Genomic DNA, 17,540 nt, shown 5'->3' on the forward strand with positions numbered 1-17,540 from the left:
GGCCATTTATGCGTAGGAAATACTGAAAGTGTCAGAACAATAGAACCTTTAATTGTAGCTTCATTATCATTATCTTCATCATTCATTATCATATAGAAATGCATTCAGTTCAATTTAGAAACTGTTATGGTGGATTTATAAGATGGAGACATAAAACAACATTGCAGCATGTAAAATTTAATACAATTAAAAAAAAAAATCAGCACAAAACTGATTTGCAGTTTACAAAAAATTTTTCAGAACAAACATCCGGTCATATTCATACAAAGAAGCAGATCTGACAAACTTCCAACTGGAGACAAACTGAAGCTCATTCAAGTGTTTGTTTCCTGAGTGGATGACCACCTCAGCTGAAGATATGAATGTGAGGAAGTCAGATCATGTGTGGGGAATTTTGTGAACACTGGAGTGGATATTTGACTAACGAGAAGTTAATGCTGAGCTCTGAGGGCTTCACATCATCCCTGCTTCGTAGATATAAACGTCCTCTCAGTACTAGAGTATGCATGTTTTGTTTTTGTTGCTGTGATTTTATCTAATAAAAACTGGTTCAGTCAACCATTTACACAATATTTAAATATAAAACATGGCCGACAGTCCTGTTACTGTAACCACAAATCATTTCCTGAAACACAGGAAAGTCTCTCAGCTGCCAATTGTCAGAAATATGGCTCATACTTGGAGAAAGTGGCTCATAGCTCTGGCCTGTAAGATGCTTCCCTGGAAGAGAGAGAAAGAAATTCATAAAATTCCCAACTCAAGTGTCTAATCCACTGGTGACAATTAAATATTCCCATTAATACATTCAAGATTTTAGTGCTCATATCAGAGCGGTTAGTGGACTAATACCACCACTAATAAATTAAAACTGTAGCTATCAGAAGCATTTAGGACAACCAGTGCTGCTGTGTCAAGTGTTACATCTCGTTTGCCTTACTAAGCATGTAATTATCATCTCTTGCCTGTGTACAGCAGCTTCTGCTCCTCTCCCCTCACTCGTCAGTCTTCCTTCAGATTGTCGATGAGCTCCTGTGTCTGCTGGGCCAGCCTCCTCTTCTCAGCCTGCTGCTTCTTCAGGGCCTCCTCTGCTTTCTTACTCTGGTAGATCTTCACCCCAGCAAACGCCAGACACAGCAGCAGCGTCTTCAGGGCCAGGATGTAGAAAAGCAGAGGGACGTTGTCCAAAGCCTGAGGACAGAGACAGCACATGTTTAACATACACAAATACTGTTTGGTGGAGAAAACACCTTTGTTCTATGTTGTTTCTTTATAGTGTGTCTGATGTTCCTGTTAGATGTGAGAACTTTGCTGGAAAAGAAATGTCTGGAACAGCCAGGGACCTCGGAGATGTTTTTTCCCCCTCCTCAGCTGTTTGTGGGGGAAGTGGGAGTTAATTTGGTCACACGGAGAGGGGAGGGGGGTGTGTGAAACAGGAGAAGCAGCTACACAACACGTGCATTATGGGTTTGTAACAGGTCACACACTTTTTTTTTTAGCCAAACCGCATTCAAAAATCTTATAGTTTAAAATTTTCTGCACGTACTGACTAAAACTAAGCATCTTGTAAAAAATAATTTCTCATTGTTTCAGACCACTCTTCAATTCGGCACATAGACAATATATCTAGTGACACTGGTTTTAATAATTTTTCTACTCAGTTACTTTTCCCGTTGTTATCAGCTAATTTCTGTGGTTAATAATAACAAAACATTTATAAACTGGAGATGCCATTTACGTTTTAATATATACAGAAAAATATACGAGGAGACGGATATACAGACTATTTAATATTTGACGCTAATAGAAGTTTTAGTAACAGCAGCGACAAATAACGCGAGACCCTAAGATAACGTTAGCTTTATGCTAGTGACAGCTGTGGCAAATAATGGAAAAAGAGAGCCAAAACGAAAACAGCAGTTACACATTCATAACCAAACATGCACTTGGTACATTAAAAATAATATATGAAGGGTTGCTTACCTTCCAGTTGATCATTTTCGGTCCTGTAATGGTGCAGTCCTTGTCTGCGAGCAGCCACAGGAGTTATTAATGCTCATGAGAAGAAGGCGGAGCTTGCAGTGAGGAGCCAATAGAAATGCGATATCTGCCAGCTGACGTTTTGCTGCATTCACAGCTCCAGGGGGAAATCATCGTGTTGTATCAAATGTACGTTATAACAAGTTAGAAGAGACCAAATAATGCCGAGCAGCCTTTGAAGCATCAATAAATGACCATTTAGTGGTGAAACACACGATCTCAAACATTAAAGTGATTGAATTATCAATAGTCTTTTAATGTCTTTCTCACTTTCCCACTAAATTGAATGTATCACCGCTAGAAGCAGTGCTAGTTTGGGGACGTGTGTGACAAACTCGTACCTGCCTGAAGGTTCTAGCAGCCGAATAAAATAGATATACGTTACATCTCCCGCTTCACCATGATCACGGAAGAGAGGAGGTCAATAACATTTGTTTACAAACGAGGCAAAATGTGTCGGTAATATATCTTGTGTATAATTCCAACAAGGAACCGCAAATGCAGTTAGCTGTTACACTTAATGGTAATTTTGCTGATAAAGAAACTGACTTGCGTGTGAAGCTACTGCCTTCCTATTGTAATAGGACGACTTCTTCATAATAACGTTTGGACAATAAATGTTTTTCTGGGTCCACAAACAAATCAAACTTCTAGATATCTCAATATGTTGTCTTATGTATGAACGTGGGAACTTGTGGGCATGCGTAGTCACGGTGGCCGAGAGGTTAAGGCGTTGGACTCGAAATCCAATGGGGTTTCCCCGCACAGGTTCGAATCCTGTTCGTGACGAAGTTTACTTTATGTTGTCGAGCAAACAGGCTGCTGTTTCTACTCCGACTCAACTGCGTGTCTCCTGCTACCACAAACACTCAGTGCTCTGCAAAAGTATTTCTCCACCCCTCGTTTCTTTACATTTTGCAAGGAAAATGGGAAATGGGTGCAGCTATTTATTGAAACGTGCAGATTAACGTGGAAATGCATAAGGCAAAAAAAGAAAAACAGTTTGTACAGTTGTAACAAGCTTCAAAGTCATTATTTGGTGTGACCACCTTTATTCTTCAGCACAGCCTGAACTCTCTCAGGCAGCTTTCTTCTCATTTCTTTAAGTAGTCTTCAGGAATCGTTCTCCAGGCTTCTTGAAAGACATTCAAAGCTCTTTTTTTGGATGTTGCTGCCTTTTGTTCAGTTCTCCCACACTGCTTCAATAACGTTTAGGTCCGGGATCTGGGGAGGCCAGTAAATGACTGATAGCATTCCACTATACGTCTTTCTATCAAGGTATGCTTTTACTGTTTTGGCAGTGTGTTTGGGACCACTGTCATGCTAAAATTGCTTCCAATCAGAAGCTTTTGAGAAGAAAATCAAAATCTGGCTGTGTTCATAACTCCATCAGGTTTGATCTCAAACAGCAGCCATAAACCAGGACAGAGCCTCCACCGTGTTTTACAGATGGCTGTAGGCACTCACTGTTGTACTTCTCTCTTTACATCTTCTGTACATAATGATGATTTTCTTTATTTCCCTTACTTAAGAATGGCTTCTTGCAGCGGATCAGCTGAAGGTCCAATGTCCAAAGAAAAACTTTGGAAGACCTTCAGGAAGCCTGGAGAACTGTTGCTCAAGACTACTATAAAAATTACAAGAAAGTCTGGCTCCTGGGGACCAAATATAAAGAAATGAAGGGTGGCTCAGGACTTAGAACTGTACAGCTTTAGCTCATCATTGGATTGATTTATTTTTATGTTTTTACTGTGTACAAAATATCCACAAACTGAAGGTTGTAGCAGTCTGGCAGATACATGTTTATGATAGGCTCAACACCAAGTATACAAAGAAGGGCGCCAAATAGGACCTGTAGCTTTTACTTTTATTCCCCTTTCTCTTTTTAATCCAAACCTAACAGACATAATTCCTTCTAGACATATTTATGCATGTGTGCCTGAACCGGGTGACCGGGAGATCAGTCAGTGTAAATATGTCAAACCTCAAATACACTCAGTGACTGTTGTGTTTTTCTATGTTCTGAATGAACCAGCGCAGCAGTCATGTTCCTTGAAGCTGCAGCAAGAAGCACAAGAAGGACTTTACTAGTTTACTTTAAGATCTGTTTTATTACAGTTGCCATATTACAGTTGTCGTGATCACAGGTCTATTATTTCCACAGGTTGTAAAAAAAAATGCAATATCTGGAAACCAAAGTATGAAATATAAGCAAAATGTACTTTGCCTCAAACTAAAGGATAAACATTAAAGACAGTATAGCTGGTGGCCTCATTAACAAGACTGTCACTGAGGGATAAACTTGCATCCTGTGTGCATACAGTACACTGTGTGTGGACATGAGGAAAAAACATGCACTGCCTCAATGTAAACCAATCTACAAACAGATTTAAACAGACCAGGTTGCACACTTTGGCTCATATTCAGGTTAAACTTTATAACTGAGGAGGACTGCATGCTGATTTTCCTGGGAGCATTTTTATTAGAGGGTTATAGCGTATATTTAAGATTATATGGGAAGTCTTTGTGCGCTCCTTTTTAGATTTGGGTTCTAGTTTCATCTGCTTCTCACAGTCTATCAGTGGATGAAGTTAGCCCAGCTCCTGAAAAAGCTTCCACTTCTATCGTCAGTTATGTTTTGATATCTTAAACAAAGGTTCTGGATCTACTGTATGCAGGTAAATGTACTGCACCTCCATGCTGGTGCATTACTTCTATTTAATTTACCCAATTATGATTTAACAGATAAATAAAAATGCTGATGTCAGTAAAACATGTCAAAGATGAAAGTGTGCAATCAACAGTGCAGCTGCTGTTGAAATATTCACTTTGTAAAATAAATAGCTGATGAATAAATATATTAGCTGTCAGTCTGCTAAGTGGGACTTATCCTACATGAAAGTACAGTTCAGGTCCCACTGGGATCTTATGTAACACCAACATCTCATTTAATGAGCCTCACGTACAGTAATAACTTGATAACACAGGAACATAAATGTGTGGGGTTGGACTGTATTTACACACTGAAATTCATCTGAAGCCATCGTGTAGACTTTGGTTCCTCCTGATCTTTTTTATACTGACAATAAAAAAATAGGTAAGCCATGCAAAGTGTCTTAAGCTACAGAGTTTGGAGTCTAACATGCTCTCAGCTTATCATTTCATGAGTTAGGGTACAGCTGTATGCGTGTGTGTGATGTTCAGGGAACACACGCTGATCTTTTGGCTCGTCGTCTTCACTTTGGCTCTGCAGAATTAAAGTTCACGTCCTTCTCAGTTCTTTACAAAACACACACAGCATCCGTCTGCCCGTCGCACTCAATCCTAACACATCCCGAGCCAAACTGTTAGAACACACCGCTGAACCTTCATCGTGATGAACGTGGGCGCTCGGCCAATGAGGCCTCAGTTTCTAAGTAGAACTCGGAGGTCGCAGGTCAACCAGGAAGTAGCACGTTCTTGGTTTTGGTTTGTTTGTGTGGTTTATATTGATTATATATAAAATGTCAGCCTCACAGAGAAACTGAGGCTTTCTATCCTGGTGGATTTGATCTAAGTCATTCTGGTTTTAATGAGCGGGGTAAGCTCAATGAGAAGAAGGAGCAGGACAGTGGTGTCTGTGATATTTCTGTGTTATAATAAAAGCCAAGAACAGAAATAAAACCTCAAGTATTTTGATCTTGGCCTGCGTCCGTGAGCCCCAAGCAACCATCTCCACACTCTGCCCTGTCAGGAGTAAATCTCTGCTTCCTTTCTCTTTCCTGACATCTACATCTCCAGGTGATGCATTCTTAATCTTGGTGCCAGCCGGCTGTCTTCATCTGTCCTTGCCTTCCTTTTGTTTCGGTGGTATTTTGGCTGTTGTCATGGAGAACCAAAGAAACCGCCTGAAAGCCCTGCCTCTCCTGCTCCTGCTCAGCAATGCTCACGCTGGCTCCAGTCAGAAATCATTTAGAACTAGAGGTAGGGTGTTGCTGTACATATATCGTCCTCCTGTCACCCTCTTTTAATGATTCCTTGGTAACTTGCTTCCTAGAAACCTTAGCTGTTCTCCCAGGAAACAGTTAACTGCAAAGGAAAGCAGTTCTTGCAGTGTTTGAGCACTTTTTTTTTTCTTATCTGCACTTTCAGAAAGCCTCCCTCCTCTGAGGGGACACCTCACAGTGTCATTAGCACATCCACCCTTAGCTCGTGACGATAAGGGAAAACTGTGGATGTGCTCAGTAGCGTCCCCTGTGGTTCGTTCTGGACATGGTGAGTGGTAGGGAGACGGAGGAAAGAGAGGACACCTCCCAGTAGAGAGAACGAGACAGGAAGAGCTGGTAGAGGATGACCATGGATATGGACTGGCAGAGGATCACACCGATGGTCACCACCTACAGAGGAGGAAGACAGATTGGAGGCAGCACGTGAACTTTGTGGCCACTGGGCGACAAAAGGTACGTGCTGAACATTTAATCTCAATTAATTTAAACATGAGATCTGCAGTTCTAACAGAGCGCTGAGTCATGTGTCATTTCTTGATGCTGCTTTGATAAAACTTTTTGTGTGTGTGTGTGTGTTCAAACCTTCTCCTTCTGATGCTCGTTAAAGATTACAGACATGAGGACAAGGACGGGATGACAGAGGAACCACAGGAAGCATCCCTGCACAGAAGAAGACCACGTGACCACCCGAGGAACTGCAGGCAGGCATCTGTTGTGTCTGTTTTACTGTAACGTGTTGTTTACCTTGGCAAAGCTGAGGTAGAAGTCTCTCTTTAGGGTGCTCCTCTCAGTGGAGATGATCTGGTAGAGGATGGAGGCCAGCAGGAGGGCCAGGCTCACTCTCAGAGCCATGAGGAGGAGACCAGCCACACTCTGCTGGGCGTGATAGCTGTGATGTTCGCTCTCAGACTCTGAATACTGCTCCCACAGCAGCAGCACTCCCTGAAAATAGAGTCTGGGCTCACTTTTCTAAAAGAATCTGACTCTTTTCTTTTTTTTTTCCACTGTACTCTCACTTCATGCTTTTCACATCATGTGCCTGATCAGGATTGTATTTCCAGGACCTAATTTTATTTTTAAATGTTTTAAAATGTGAAATATTCTTAAGCTCTGCATACCTGTGTAATAACCCCACCAACAGCGACAGCCGTGGAGGCCGGAGACTGTTCCCACTGCAGAGGTCTGGACTGAGGCTTCCTGCCTCGACTCAGAGTCCAGCCCATACACAGACTCAATAACATGTACAGCATGGACACCTGGGACACCATGTCCCAGACTGCATCAGAGCCAGAAGAGTTAAAAAAAAAAAAAAGAAAAATGTGTGTGATCAGCGAGGTTCTCTTTCTCTGCATGAAAAATTCAAATCTATTTTGCATAATACTCTAAGTATAAATGTAATAACATCTAATAGACTCTATGATATGGTAACATACACTCAGCCAGGCTGCCCATCAGTGGAAGACCAATTCCATCTCTGGAATACCTGCAGACAACAGGAGGCACAAACAGGAAGACTATTGTATTATTTCACATTTATTTTTAGTAACAGGTCTGTAATAAATAAATATAAACTTGAAGACTGAGAGAACAGAGCCATAAAATTTAACTGCTCTCTAACAGGAAGCCACCAAGAGCACTGTGAGCTTTAGAAACACTCTAAATATTGCACCTGCATGCCCCTTGGATCAACACTGCCTTTGTCTGGCTCTACTGAACCTACCTGGCCAGGTGGATGTAGTTGCAGAGAGCGGAGCAGCCCTGTAATCCCAGCGCCGTCGTAAGCACTTTGAGGACGGTGTGCATGGGTCCTCCTTTCCTCAGAGCCTGGTACAGAGGCTGGATGTAGATACAGCAGGCGATGAAGTAAGCCAGAAGCAGGAGGAAGTAAAAACTGTGGAGGCCTGAGAGAGGAAGAGGGGACAAAGTCAGGATAAAGCAGCCTGCCCCACATCAAACAATCATAAAGGCTAGTTATAATGCATTATTGCATTGATGATGTCATTAATTGCAGAGATTTAATAGTGCCTGGAAACCCATTCCATCTTTTTAATAGTTTTACTGGGTCACAGTTATTTGTGTGAAACTTTCCAGGATTTGGGACTTTACGCAGACAGTTACACTCTCACTCCAGAGTGAGCCAGCAACCAGCTCAAGCTTAATGATGCACTGGCATTATCTGCTGTAGTCTGACAGCTGTGGGCGTATTCGGGGTGTCTGACCTGCCTCCTCTGCACTGAAGTGCTCCAGAGGGTTTCCGGCCGAGTCGGCATTAAACAGGAGGACGGTAAAACCGAGATCAGCGTGATCAGCGATCAACACGTTTTCCTGAAGAGACGAAAGAAATGTAAAGGGAAAATCTTAGTTATCCCAAAGATAAGATAGTATCCACAGAACGATGACTATTATTACTAGTTTATGCAGTACTATTGAAGGTATAAGTATAATAATATTATAACGAATATTTCCACTTTGAATATTGCATATAATTGTGTAATAACAGTGTCGGTGTGGTGGTTACGTGCTTTGCATTAGAATGAGCTCCCTGACAATAAAGGTGACAGATTCGTATCAAAGCAGACTGTCGATGTGTGTATTTGACTATAGGTATGTGTGCACTGTACATGACTGTGCATGCACTAAGCTGTAGGTGTGATGATATGATTGGTGTAATTTCACCTGAGCTATAGAACATTTGCATATGTGCATGCAGTCGCCTTTAGCAGTGTCCTCTTTGGTTTAGCTGGAGGTAAGTTTGCCTGACTAAAGTCCTAGTTGTGCTACTAAAATGTGTAATTCCATTACCTGACAAGTGTATCTGTCAGCATACAGGACCTGCCAGGGTGCAGGGGAGGACTGCCGAGGGATCGACTGGTTGTGCTCTTCTTGACTGAGAGTAACTGAAGCAGGGAAATGAGGTGACAGCGTGGAGGATGGAGAGAGGAGAAATAAATCAATACGGCGGCATCACAGCAGCACTGTATCAGCTAACGCTGGCTTCTTACCGGTTAAGTGGGCTTTGGCGAGCCTCTCGGAGCAGCTGAGGTTGTCCAGCTCTGAGTCCATATCCTGATACAGCAGCAGTCTGGACTCCCTCTCTTTAGCCAGGGCCGAGCTGTCCACCCGGCACACCAACAGACCGCTGCCACCTAAACAAAGACAAGGCATCACAATCGCAACAGCTTCTCACATGCAGTGCCTCCTTTTCGTTGCTGCAGATTACCTATTTAATACTTGCATTGCATTTTTGTGACATTTTGTAGACTAAAAGCTTAACTAGTAAATATTAAGGTAGTCAGAAAGATAAAAATATGCATCTGTCTTTTTCTGTTTTTCCGGGGCCGGGATGCAGGGCAGCAGCCTAAGCAGAGAAGCCCAGACCTCCCTCTCCCCAGCCACCTCCTCCAGCTCATCCGCAGGGACCCCAAGGCGTTCTCAGACCAGCCAAAAGATATAATCACTCCAGCGTGTCCTGGGTCTGCCCTGGGGCCTCCTCCCGGTAGGACATGCCCAGAACCCCTCACCCAAGAGGCGCCCCTGAGGCATCCTAGTCAGATGCCTGAACCATCTCGACTGGCTCATTTCTAGGCATAACCAAGATAAAAACATTAATTTTAAAATACATAAGTTGGAGAACAGAGAGGGGCCTTTGGTAGTTGCCTCCTCTGTCAGAGGGGCTGCCAGCATGGCTCCTACCCATAAGCCCTTGAGCTTCAGACAGGTTTCATCACTTGAAATTAGTGAGATTGTCTCAACCTTCTTTCAGGACACAAGCTTGTGGAGGCTTCAAACCTTTTTAACCACTAGCTCTTGCAGAAAACAGACCCCACTGTGCCCCTGTCCACACTCAGGGGCAGGATGTTGGTTTATAACCTGCTGATGTTTAGGTTTAATCTAAAAAAATAATACATAAAAGTGTCCTTGTGCAGGTTAACCAGAATAACAATAGTCTTAAGATAAATTGTAATTTGACCCTAGCACAGATAAAGATGTGAGCGCTGCTAATAATCAGTGCAGACGTTATCAGACACTCGCTAGTTACACCCAGTTGTGAGCGGCTCTCTGTGAGCCTTGAGCAAATAAAAAAGAACAGAAAGCAAACACAAGCGCCAAACCGGACCGTCTCGCCGTTATTACGCCGCGTTAATCGCTGATACTGAGCTGGAAGGACACGCCAGCAGCAGCAGCAGCGCATCAGCATCGTCAACCTTACCTTGGTACATGAATTTAGTGATGAACTGGCCCTTCTGCTGTCTCGCCGCTTCGCTCTTAAAAAGTCCCGTAACAGTTTTTCCAGAAGCCTCCGAAGTGAACAGCAAAACGGCCGCAAGCGTCGCCAACAAGTACGACATTTTCCCCCTAGTGCAGTTTAGCGTTATCGACAAATATAGGACGGCTCATCGATTCAATGAGCCACGAAGCCAGAAGTAAACCAGCTGCGTCAAGACGGCCAAAGTTACGCAGTCTGAAACAGGAAGTCCCAGAATCTTGCCCTCAAATAAAAGCTTAGTTTGAGGGAAAACGAATATCAGCTGCTGATTATAGCGCACTGAATGACACAAAGTGCATCCAAATAAAGACCCGCCTCAAATAATTCTAATTTGAAATTTGGTCTAAAACTAAAAGCACGTATGAACAGGCGCTATGACTTAAATGTGGCTCTTATTTTGAAAAGCACAACCGGATAATACGTGTTTGTTTAAGCAAGTTTGACTGGGTTCCCCCTGCCGACTGTGCACTGTTGACAGTTTGATTGATTCGGGATTCACGCAATCACGGTACGCGTACATCACAGCGTCATACACGAAAACCAATCAGAGAGCAGACGCCAGTACACACACTATAAACGTCCCGCCCGCTTTCAACGTGTCAACAGTGCCGTGAAGCAGCCAGTAACTGTCGCACACTACACGAAGTAACTGTTATGGAAGGGGGAAAAAAAGAGCTCCGATATTTCCATTAAGGTAGCCAGCTTTCAGGCTTGATGGCGGAGTATAAAACGAGTAAGTTGTTGTTATTGTATCTGTAGGAGTACATGTGAGGCAACAGCTGCGGCAAAACCGGAGCATGGACTTCAGCCGGACTGTGCTGGTGACCGGAGGCGCTGGATTCATGTGCGTTCATATTTCACATCAGCACACATTTACAGGGAAGATGGGGCTGAAATAACACCAGGAATGCCTCGGACATGCTGTAAAATGATGATACACAGTGAAATGATTATTTTAGCAACAGTAGTTTTTTTTTTTTTTTTTTAACCGAGAAGTAAGCACTATACCTGTTGGCTCTACCTGTTAAATAACTGTGCACAGGTTTTGGAGCGGTATAAACATCATGGAAGTAGCAGAGGCTTTTCCTCAGAGATTTAAAGTCCTTTGTGATGTACCTCATTAGCAAATAAAAACATGTTACTGACTCACTCAGGATTGAAGCCATTACAGGATTTCATTAGATGTGCTTAACAGGTTCAGTCACTGGGCCTTTATTGGCGGCTTAAAGTCATAAAATCATGAGAGGCTTCATCGACACATGAAACACATCCAACCTCAATTTAATCAGGTTCATTAACAGGGTGTACCCTACCTGTCACCCTATGGCAGCTGGGAGAGGCTCCACCTTCCGCGACCCTGAATTGGATAAGTGGAAGAAGATGGATGGGTCACTGTACCCTAAAACCTTAATACTGTAGCATCATTAGTGCATATTTGTTTGTGTTCTAGACAGTACAGACTAGACAGATTATGTCTTCATGAACAGCAGAAGTGTGTGGACTGTTGTAGTCACAAGGCTGTGCAGATTTACAGCAGGGCAGAGAATACAGGAGTCCTCTTTGAGATGCACCTTCTTAAATTTATCTCCTCGTTTCCATGTCCTTCCAGCGGCTCCCATCTGGTGTGCTCACTGGTCCACAGACACCCAGAGTGGAGAATTATCAACCTGGATAATGTAAGTCTTTTTTTTTTTTTTTTCCTTATTCCTTTTACAAATATAACATGGGTGGGTGGCCGTGCAAAGCTGTAGGTTGTGTCTGTTGTGTGTACTGTGGGCACGTCTCACTGTCTGATCTCTAACAGCTGGATTACTGCTGCAGCCCCAGGAGTCTGGAGAGCATTGAAAACAGAACAAACTACACATTTATCAGGGTAAGATAATAGCCTCTGAAATAAAGACCTCAGCCTTACATCACTTACTTGAGTATTTGTGTAATTTGATGCTAATGTTTCAAGTTTTTAAATCAGTCTTATCTCACTTCACTGCGTGTCATTAATAACACTTTATCTATAGTTGTGTGTACAGTTATTCATATGGACTCGTGTCTTCAACAGGGAGATGTGTGTAACTCGCGGCTGGTCAACCACATCTTTAACTCCGAACACATCGACATCATCTTTCACCTGGCAGCCAGAACTCACGTTGGTGAGCAGCAGTGTTCGTATTAACAGCGCTGATTTTGCAGTTTTAGCTCTCGTGTTGTAGCGCTTTTCCTTTCCTGCGTGTTGTCAGAGGCCTCGTTTGAATCCCCGTCCGCCTTCCAGCGGGTTAACGTTGATGGAACCAGAGTTTTGCTGGGTGCTGCGCATCAGGCTCGACACCAACCGCAGCGCTTCATCTACATCAGCACCGATGAGGTGTACGGACCCAGTCTGGATGAGGCCAGTTGTTGGATCGATTGGATGTTGCTGTTTTGTGGATGTGTTTGGGATTGTGCATCAGATGGTGACTCGGGTGTTTGTCCTCTGCAGGTGTTCGATGAGAGCAGTCCAGTGAGGCCCTCCAACCCGTACGCTGCTACTAAAGCTGCTGCGGAGTATCTGGTCAGATCCTACTGGGACCAGTATAAGGTAAACACATATACAGAGAAGGAAGTAACTTTCAAATTAAAAGAATGAACCCAATTATCCAAATAAATTATGTTAAATTTTAGTTTTTGATGTTTCAGTTTGATATAGCATGTTTTTATTATAAAGTTTGTGGTATAAAGGTTTTGGTGTGAGTTGCCCAGTTTTGTAGATATTAACTGGTGAGATGTCGGCTGTCTCTTATACCACAGTCACAACGAGAGAAAGCAGAGTTTGGAGTTGGACCAAAATTATTGCAAACATGTGCAATGAACTCGCAGTCTTGTTGCTCTTGTTGCTTCAAAGACGAGTCTGCCACCATCTTTCAAAGCGACTTTGGGTCAAGAAAATGGCAATTAGAAGGAGTCAGTCTGTTATAAGTCTGCAACTGAATGGGGACAAGTTGGCAATTGCATGCAATCTGTGATAGTGAAGCAGTTAGCTTGGAGATGGCCGGTGCAATTGGCTTGCAATCAAAAGTGGTGCACCCTCAACCTTTGTGTGACCGCTTTGTACACTGCAGCCACTTGCTAATTTTTCCTAGTTGCAAGAAGTTTGCCATCCTATTTTTACTCCAGTGTGATTTGAGCCATTAAAAATAAGGAAAGTAAACAGTGCTCGCCTTTTGATGCTCAAAGGGCCAAACAAATCAATCTGAAAAACTCAGCAGTATTGTCCGTTTACAGCAATGTTATTGCCATTTGGCTTCATTATATTGTAGAGAAGGCAGATGTCTTCACAGATAGGATCTCCAAAACAGTCCAAATAGAATAGCATAGATGGCTGTAGAGGCCTGGAGTTAATATGAATACAAAATGTGATTTTGGGGTGAACTATCCCTTTAAATTCAAGTGAGAATGTAATAATAAAAAGTCTGCAGACTGGAAGTTTTTTTTTTTGTTTGTTTGTTTTTTTAAATCACTGTATTTTAAATACTCCTGTTTGCCTGTTACCAGTTTCCCATCATCATTACCAGGAGCAACAACATCTACGGGCCCAGGCAGTACACCGAGAAGGTGCAGTACTCTCGACTGATTACACACATTTTACTTTTAGTGGTTAATTTTGAAGAACAAAAAACAAACAAACATGGTCCTTTTGTTCAGTTAAACATTTCAGGCTCTACTCAAGACACTTTCATCTGTATTGAAGCTCATTCAGCATCAGGCTGCATTGATGTAATCTCTGCAAGATCAGCAGAATTTAGTCAGTAGACTGGTTCACACTAAGACTGCCAAAATATTTTCCTTGTTAAATTTTCGGTTTAAATAATGTGCACCTGATACTACTTTCTTATTTACACCTGTTTAAGCTTTTGGTTATAAAGGATATATTACATTCAAGACTGTGCCAAATGAATCCCCTCATTGATTGTTCCGGTGAATCTCTGTGGCTTTTAATCTGGTGTCTGTGACAGACTGGAAGCAGTGAGTTTTAAACCAATGATCAGTTTGGTAGAAATTAAGAGAGCAGCTATATTGAAGAAAAGTTTTTGATGCTACAGGTAAAGAAAAACAGTTTTCACAGGAAAGAAGGAAAAAAAAAAAGAAGCAGAGTGCCCGTCAGCAGTGTTTGTGTAATTACTCTCATTGCCACAAGAGGGAGACAGTTCGCTTTGCAGGTTTAAAAAAGGCTCAGGCACCTGTGCTGTTACATTTCGCTGCAAATGAATGCATGTGCAGAAAATGCAAACTTCAGAATTTCACTTGTTTTCACTTTCACAGAAGAATTTCACATTCAGGAAGATCTGACTGGTTTTAACGAGTTAAACATTCCTGCTTCTCTGCCAGCAGGCTTTTCACATGAAACTGTCCTCTCGATCTTTTAGGTCATTCCAAGATTTCTCACCCTCTTGCAAATGAACAAGAAATGGTAGGTTTGTTTTAACGAGCATTGTAGTTACAATTTGTGTTTAGCATTTGTTTCACATAGCACAGTAACAGAAGCATATATGCAACCATAAACATGTTCCTGTCTCTCTGCAGCACTATCCAGGGAACACTGCCTAAATCCCGCCACTTCCTATTTGTCAGTGATGCCATAAATGCCTTCCTGCTGGTTCTGGAGAAAGGGATTGTGGGAGAAATCTACAATGTGGGAACAAGCTGTGAGATTCCCATTGTGCAACTGGCCAGGGAACTTGTTAGGATGGTGGGTTTAGGAGCTGTTTATTCAAACATTAAACAGGAGAGTTTTAGAAAGCTGGCAGATGAGCAAGTCAGATTAAATAAACACTGAAAATTGTGTGTGTGTGTTCTCTCTTTAGATTAAGAGTGTGCCAGAATCTGAAGTGAATGATTGGCTTGAGTTTGTGCCTGACAGGTAAGTAGAGAAAGTGCTGGCAAAAGCAGTGGAAAATTCCAGGAAATGGCCAAACTCATCCACATCTTCCCACTCTTTCTCCTGACATCTCAACCTTCAAACCATACTGTTAGCCACCTTTAACAATGTAAATGTTACCCTTTGACCTCTGCTCTCCAGGCCGCGGGTCGACCTGCGCTATCCCATCAAATGTGAGAAGCTGCAGCAGCTGGGCTGGAGAGCAGAGGTGTCCTGGGCTGAAGGCATCAGACAGACTGGTACATTAACACAGACACACAGGCCTTTAAAATATGAACACAACTATACACGCCTTTCCTTTGTGTATTGTGTTTTAGTAATTCTAGTTTTGTTTTACAGTGAAATGGTACAGAGACAACCCAGACTTCTGGTCAGACATCAGCGAGGACCAACAACCAATCAGAGGCGAGAGTGAAAACAGTGCCACCACAATTGCCTCCATCAGCCCTTCAACTTAACTGAGAGGCTGTGACCAGACACTGACTTGTATAACTTTTTTTTTTTTTTTCATGCAAATAATTTCACATGATATTTGTGTAGCACAGAGGCTATTCTGGCTGGTTTACAGCTCAATGAACAAACACTGAATACTTCAGTAAACATCAGTCTTACTCTGCAGAACATTTAATTCCCAACTGTCTCTAAATTAAGACGGCTGGAGCAACAGGACCTGAAGTGCCAGACAACCGAGGGCAGAGCCTTCCTGCAACCAAAGCGGAGCATCAGCTGGAAATTAATGCACTTTATTATGATAATAATTACAGATTTAGCTGATCTTAACGGTGTCTTATTCTGCTCTTGTGAGATTGTAAATGTAAATACTCTGGTGGCAGCTTGGTCCAGACTGGAACATTACATAAGCAGTCAGGAACAAGGTTCAGAGAACAGTGGTTACGCAGGTAATTAAAGAAGCTGTTTGTATCCAAGACTGATTTCTGAAAAACATGCACACGCATGCAGAAACTCTCCCAGCTGACCTCATTTTGGAAACATCAGTCTAAGTCAAAACATTTAAGCTGCACACAGGAAGCGATTTGCTCGTCACGCCTTACTTTAAAGCTGATGGTCGTCGATAGTGGGCGTTCCAGGCTCTGATTGCCTCGGTAACCCTCTAAGACAGGGATGTCAAACTCATTTTACACCATGGGCCACATACAGCCCACTTTGATCAGTGGGTCAGAGTAGTGAAAATCCTGTCACTGTAAATTGGTTGAACTGCACATTTAACCCCTGATATATCTTAATAAAAAGCAATTTATGCCCTCCTTCACATTTTCCAAAGCTGTCCAGTGGGCCAGATTAGAGTCTTTGCCAGGCCGATTATGGCCCCCGGGCCTTATGTTTGACACCCCTGCCCAAATATATTTATGACCCTGTCACATCAGTCACCAGTATCCTGGTCTCTCATTGGCAGTTGCTTCAATTGCTTCCCTTATAGTTGAAAAAAAAGTTGCTCAGCACCCACCCGCTTCACATCACCAGCAGCTTTAAAGTTGCCAAATGTCATCAACTTTGAGGTCTCCGGTCCCCTCGTCACTGCGAGGTGCTTCCTGTGTGGATGCAGCTTTATTCAGATTTCTGGAGGCTGCCGTTCTCTCCTACACAGGGCTAATAAACCGCCTCCCACTTGGAGATATCCTGCTGTCTCCTCATGTTAATCTGCTTACTGAATAAAATGAATGACGCAGACAGCGTTGAGTCGTCTCCTGCTAACAGGCTCGGTACCAAGTTAAAGCAACTGTAGGTGCAACTTTACATTTCAAATGTGCTTTTGGTGATTTAAAAAAATATACACATTATAAAGGATGAGAAGGGAATCACAGCCATTCCTGTCAGGTCTGTTTTATACACACTGCAACATTTTTTTCCTTCCATTTGATGCTGTAGAATATATTTATCTTCAAATAAACATTGTTTAATAAGTTTGAGGCATTGGCCATCATTTGTTTTTCCATCTCTGTAAAGTCACACACACACACAAAGAAAAAGCTCAAACCACTGATTACATCTGCAAATCCAAACCTTTATTTGTGGTAAAATCAGAATATTTGCACAGTTTTCTCTTCGTGCAGTGCTCTTCGTGCACATCTGCTAAACTAATACATAAGCAAATACTAACTACCAGGCCGGTGCTGCTGTCTGTCCTCACTGCGGGGTCTGGCCAGTCAGTAATGATGACAGCACTGGGCTTCATTTCATTTCAATCTACTCGCTAAAACAACAGCAAATCGCTCCTAAATGCAACTAAGCATTTGTGAATTTTAGAGCAACTATCAAACTGAACATAAAATAAAGCCACAAAGTGTTGGTGTTTTTGTGTGTGTCTTTAACAACATCCTGA

The 17,540-nt window shown here is 42.5% G+C and overlaps 3 protein-coding genes and 1 non-coding gene across 5 annotated transcripts; 2 read left to right on the forward strand and 2 right to left on the reverse strand.

Annotated features, from left to right (window-relative positions):
- Positions 1–156: 156 nt before the first annotated feature.
- On the reverse strand, positions 157–2,073 carry smim11 (small integral membrane protein 11). The gene is made up of 3 exons (XM_030751764.1): positions 1,981–2,073; positions 963–1,188; positions 157–720 (listed from the first exon to the last, which is right to left on the reverse strand). The coding sequence occupies exons 1-2, from the start codon at positions 1,993–1,995 to the stop codon at positions 1,000–1,002; spliced, it is 204 nt and encodes a 67-aa protein (XP_030607624.1). The 5' UTR covers positions 1,996–2,073; the 3' UTR covers positions 157–720; positions 963–999.
- Positions 2,074–2,744: 671 nt separating this feature from the next.
- Positions 2,745–2,826, forward strand: trnas-cga (transfer RNA serine (anticodon CGA)). Its single transcript has one exon. It is a non-coding gene; the product is annotated as a tRNA-Ser (tRNA).
- Positions 2,827–4,157: 1,331 nt separating this feature from the next.
- Positions 4,158–10,446, reverse strand: gpr180 (G protein-coupled receptor 180). Its single transcript, XM_030745023.1, has 10 exons — positions 10,234–10,446; positions 9,026–9,169; positions 8,826–8,920; positions 8,243–8,348; positions 7,744–7,924; positions 7,457–7,506; positions 7,142–7,299; positions 6,768–6,965; positions 6,606–6,683; positions 4,158–6,413 (listed from the first exon to the last, which is right to left on the reverse strand). Exons 1-10 carry the CDS (start codon positions 10,370–10,372, stop codon positions 6,258–6,260), a joined length of 1,305 nt encoding a protein of 434 aa, XP_030600883.1. The 5' UTR covers positions 10,373–10,446; the 3' UTR covers positions 4,158–6,257.
- Positions 10,447–10,764: 318 nt separating this feature from the next.
- Positions 10,765–17,079, forward strand: tgds (TDP-glucose 4,6-dehydratase). 2 transcript variants are annotated; one of them, XM_030749884.1, is made up of 12 exons: positions 10,769–11,134; positions 11,900–11,966; positions 12,095–12,163; positions 12,347–12,437; positions 12,525–12,673; positions 12,764–12,862; positions 13,816–13,875; positions 14,688–14,731; positions 14,845–15,010; positions 15,126–15,181; positions 15,341–15,438; positions 15,539–17,079. In XM_030749884.1, exons 1-12 carry the CDS (start codon positions 11,088–11,090, stop codon positions 15,655–15,657), a joined length of 1,065 nt encoding a protein of 354 aa, XP_030605744.1. In that variant the 5' UTR covers positions 10,769–11,087; the 3' UTR covers positions 15,658–17,079. The 2 variants fall into 2 exon arrangements, with proteins under 2 accessions (XP_030605735.1, XP_030605744.1); XM_030749875.1 differs by having other exon boundaries at positions 10,765–11,134; positions 12,525–12,862.
- The last annotated feature ends 461 nt before the right edge of the window (positions 17,080–17,540 follow it).

Source organism: Archocentrus centrarchus, chromosome 2, assembly GCF_007364275.1.
Source record: "Archocentrus centrarchus isolate MPI-CPG fArcCen1 chromosome 2, fArcCen1, whole genome shotgun sequence".
NCBI classification, from domain to species: Eukaryota; Metazoa; Chordata; class Actinopteri; order Cichliformes; family Cichlidae; genus Archocentrus; species Archocentrus centrarchus.

What these genes read in the sequence shown, in the direction of transcription:
- gpr180 (XM_030745023.1), bottom strand. Translation starts at nt 10,372, where the DNA reads ATGTCGTACTTGTTGGCGACGCTTGCGGCCGTTTTGCTGTTCACTTCG. An exon ending in CTGACAGATACACTTGTCAG is followed by an intron (nt 8,349 to 8,825) that starts GTAATGGAATTA and finishes TCGTCTCTTCAG; the next exon opens with GAAAACGTGTTGATCGCTGA. An exon ending in TCTACCTCAGCTTTGCCAAG is followed by an intron (nt 6,684 to 6,767) that starts GTAAACAACACG and finishes TCTTCTGTGCAG; the next exon opens with GGATGCTTCCTGTGGTTCCT.
- tgds (XM_030749875.1), top strand. Translation starts at nt 11,088, where the DNA reads ATGGACTTCAGCCGGACTGTGCTGGTGACCGGAGGCGCTGGATTCAT. An exon ending in GGCAGCCAGAACTCACGTTG is followed by an intron (nt 12,438 to 12,524) that starts GTGAGCAGCAGT and finishes GCGTGTTGTCAG; the next exon opens with AGGCCTCGTTTGAATCCCCG. An exon ending in CCTACTGGGACCAGTATAAG is followed by an intron (nt 12,863 to 13,815) that starts GTAAACACATAT and finishes GCCTGTTACCAG; the next exon opens with TTTCCCATCATCATTACCAG.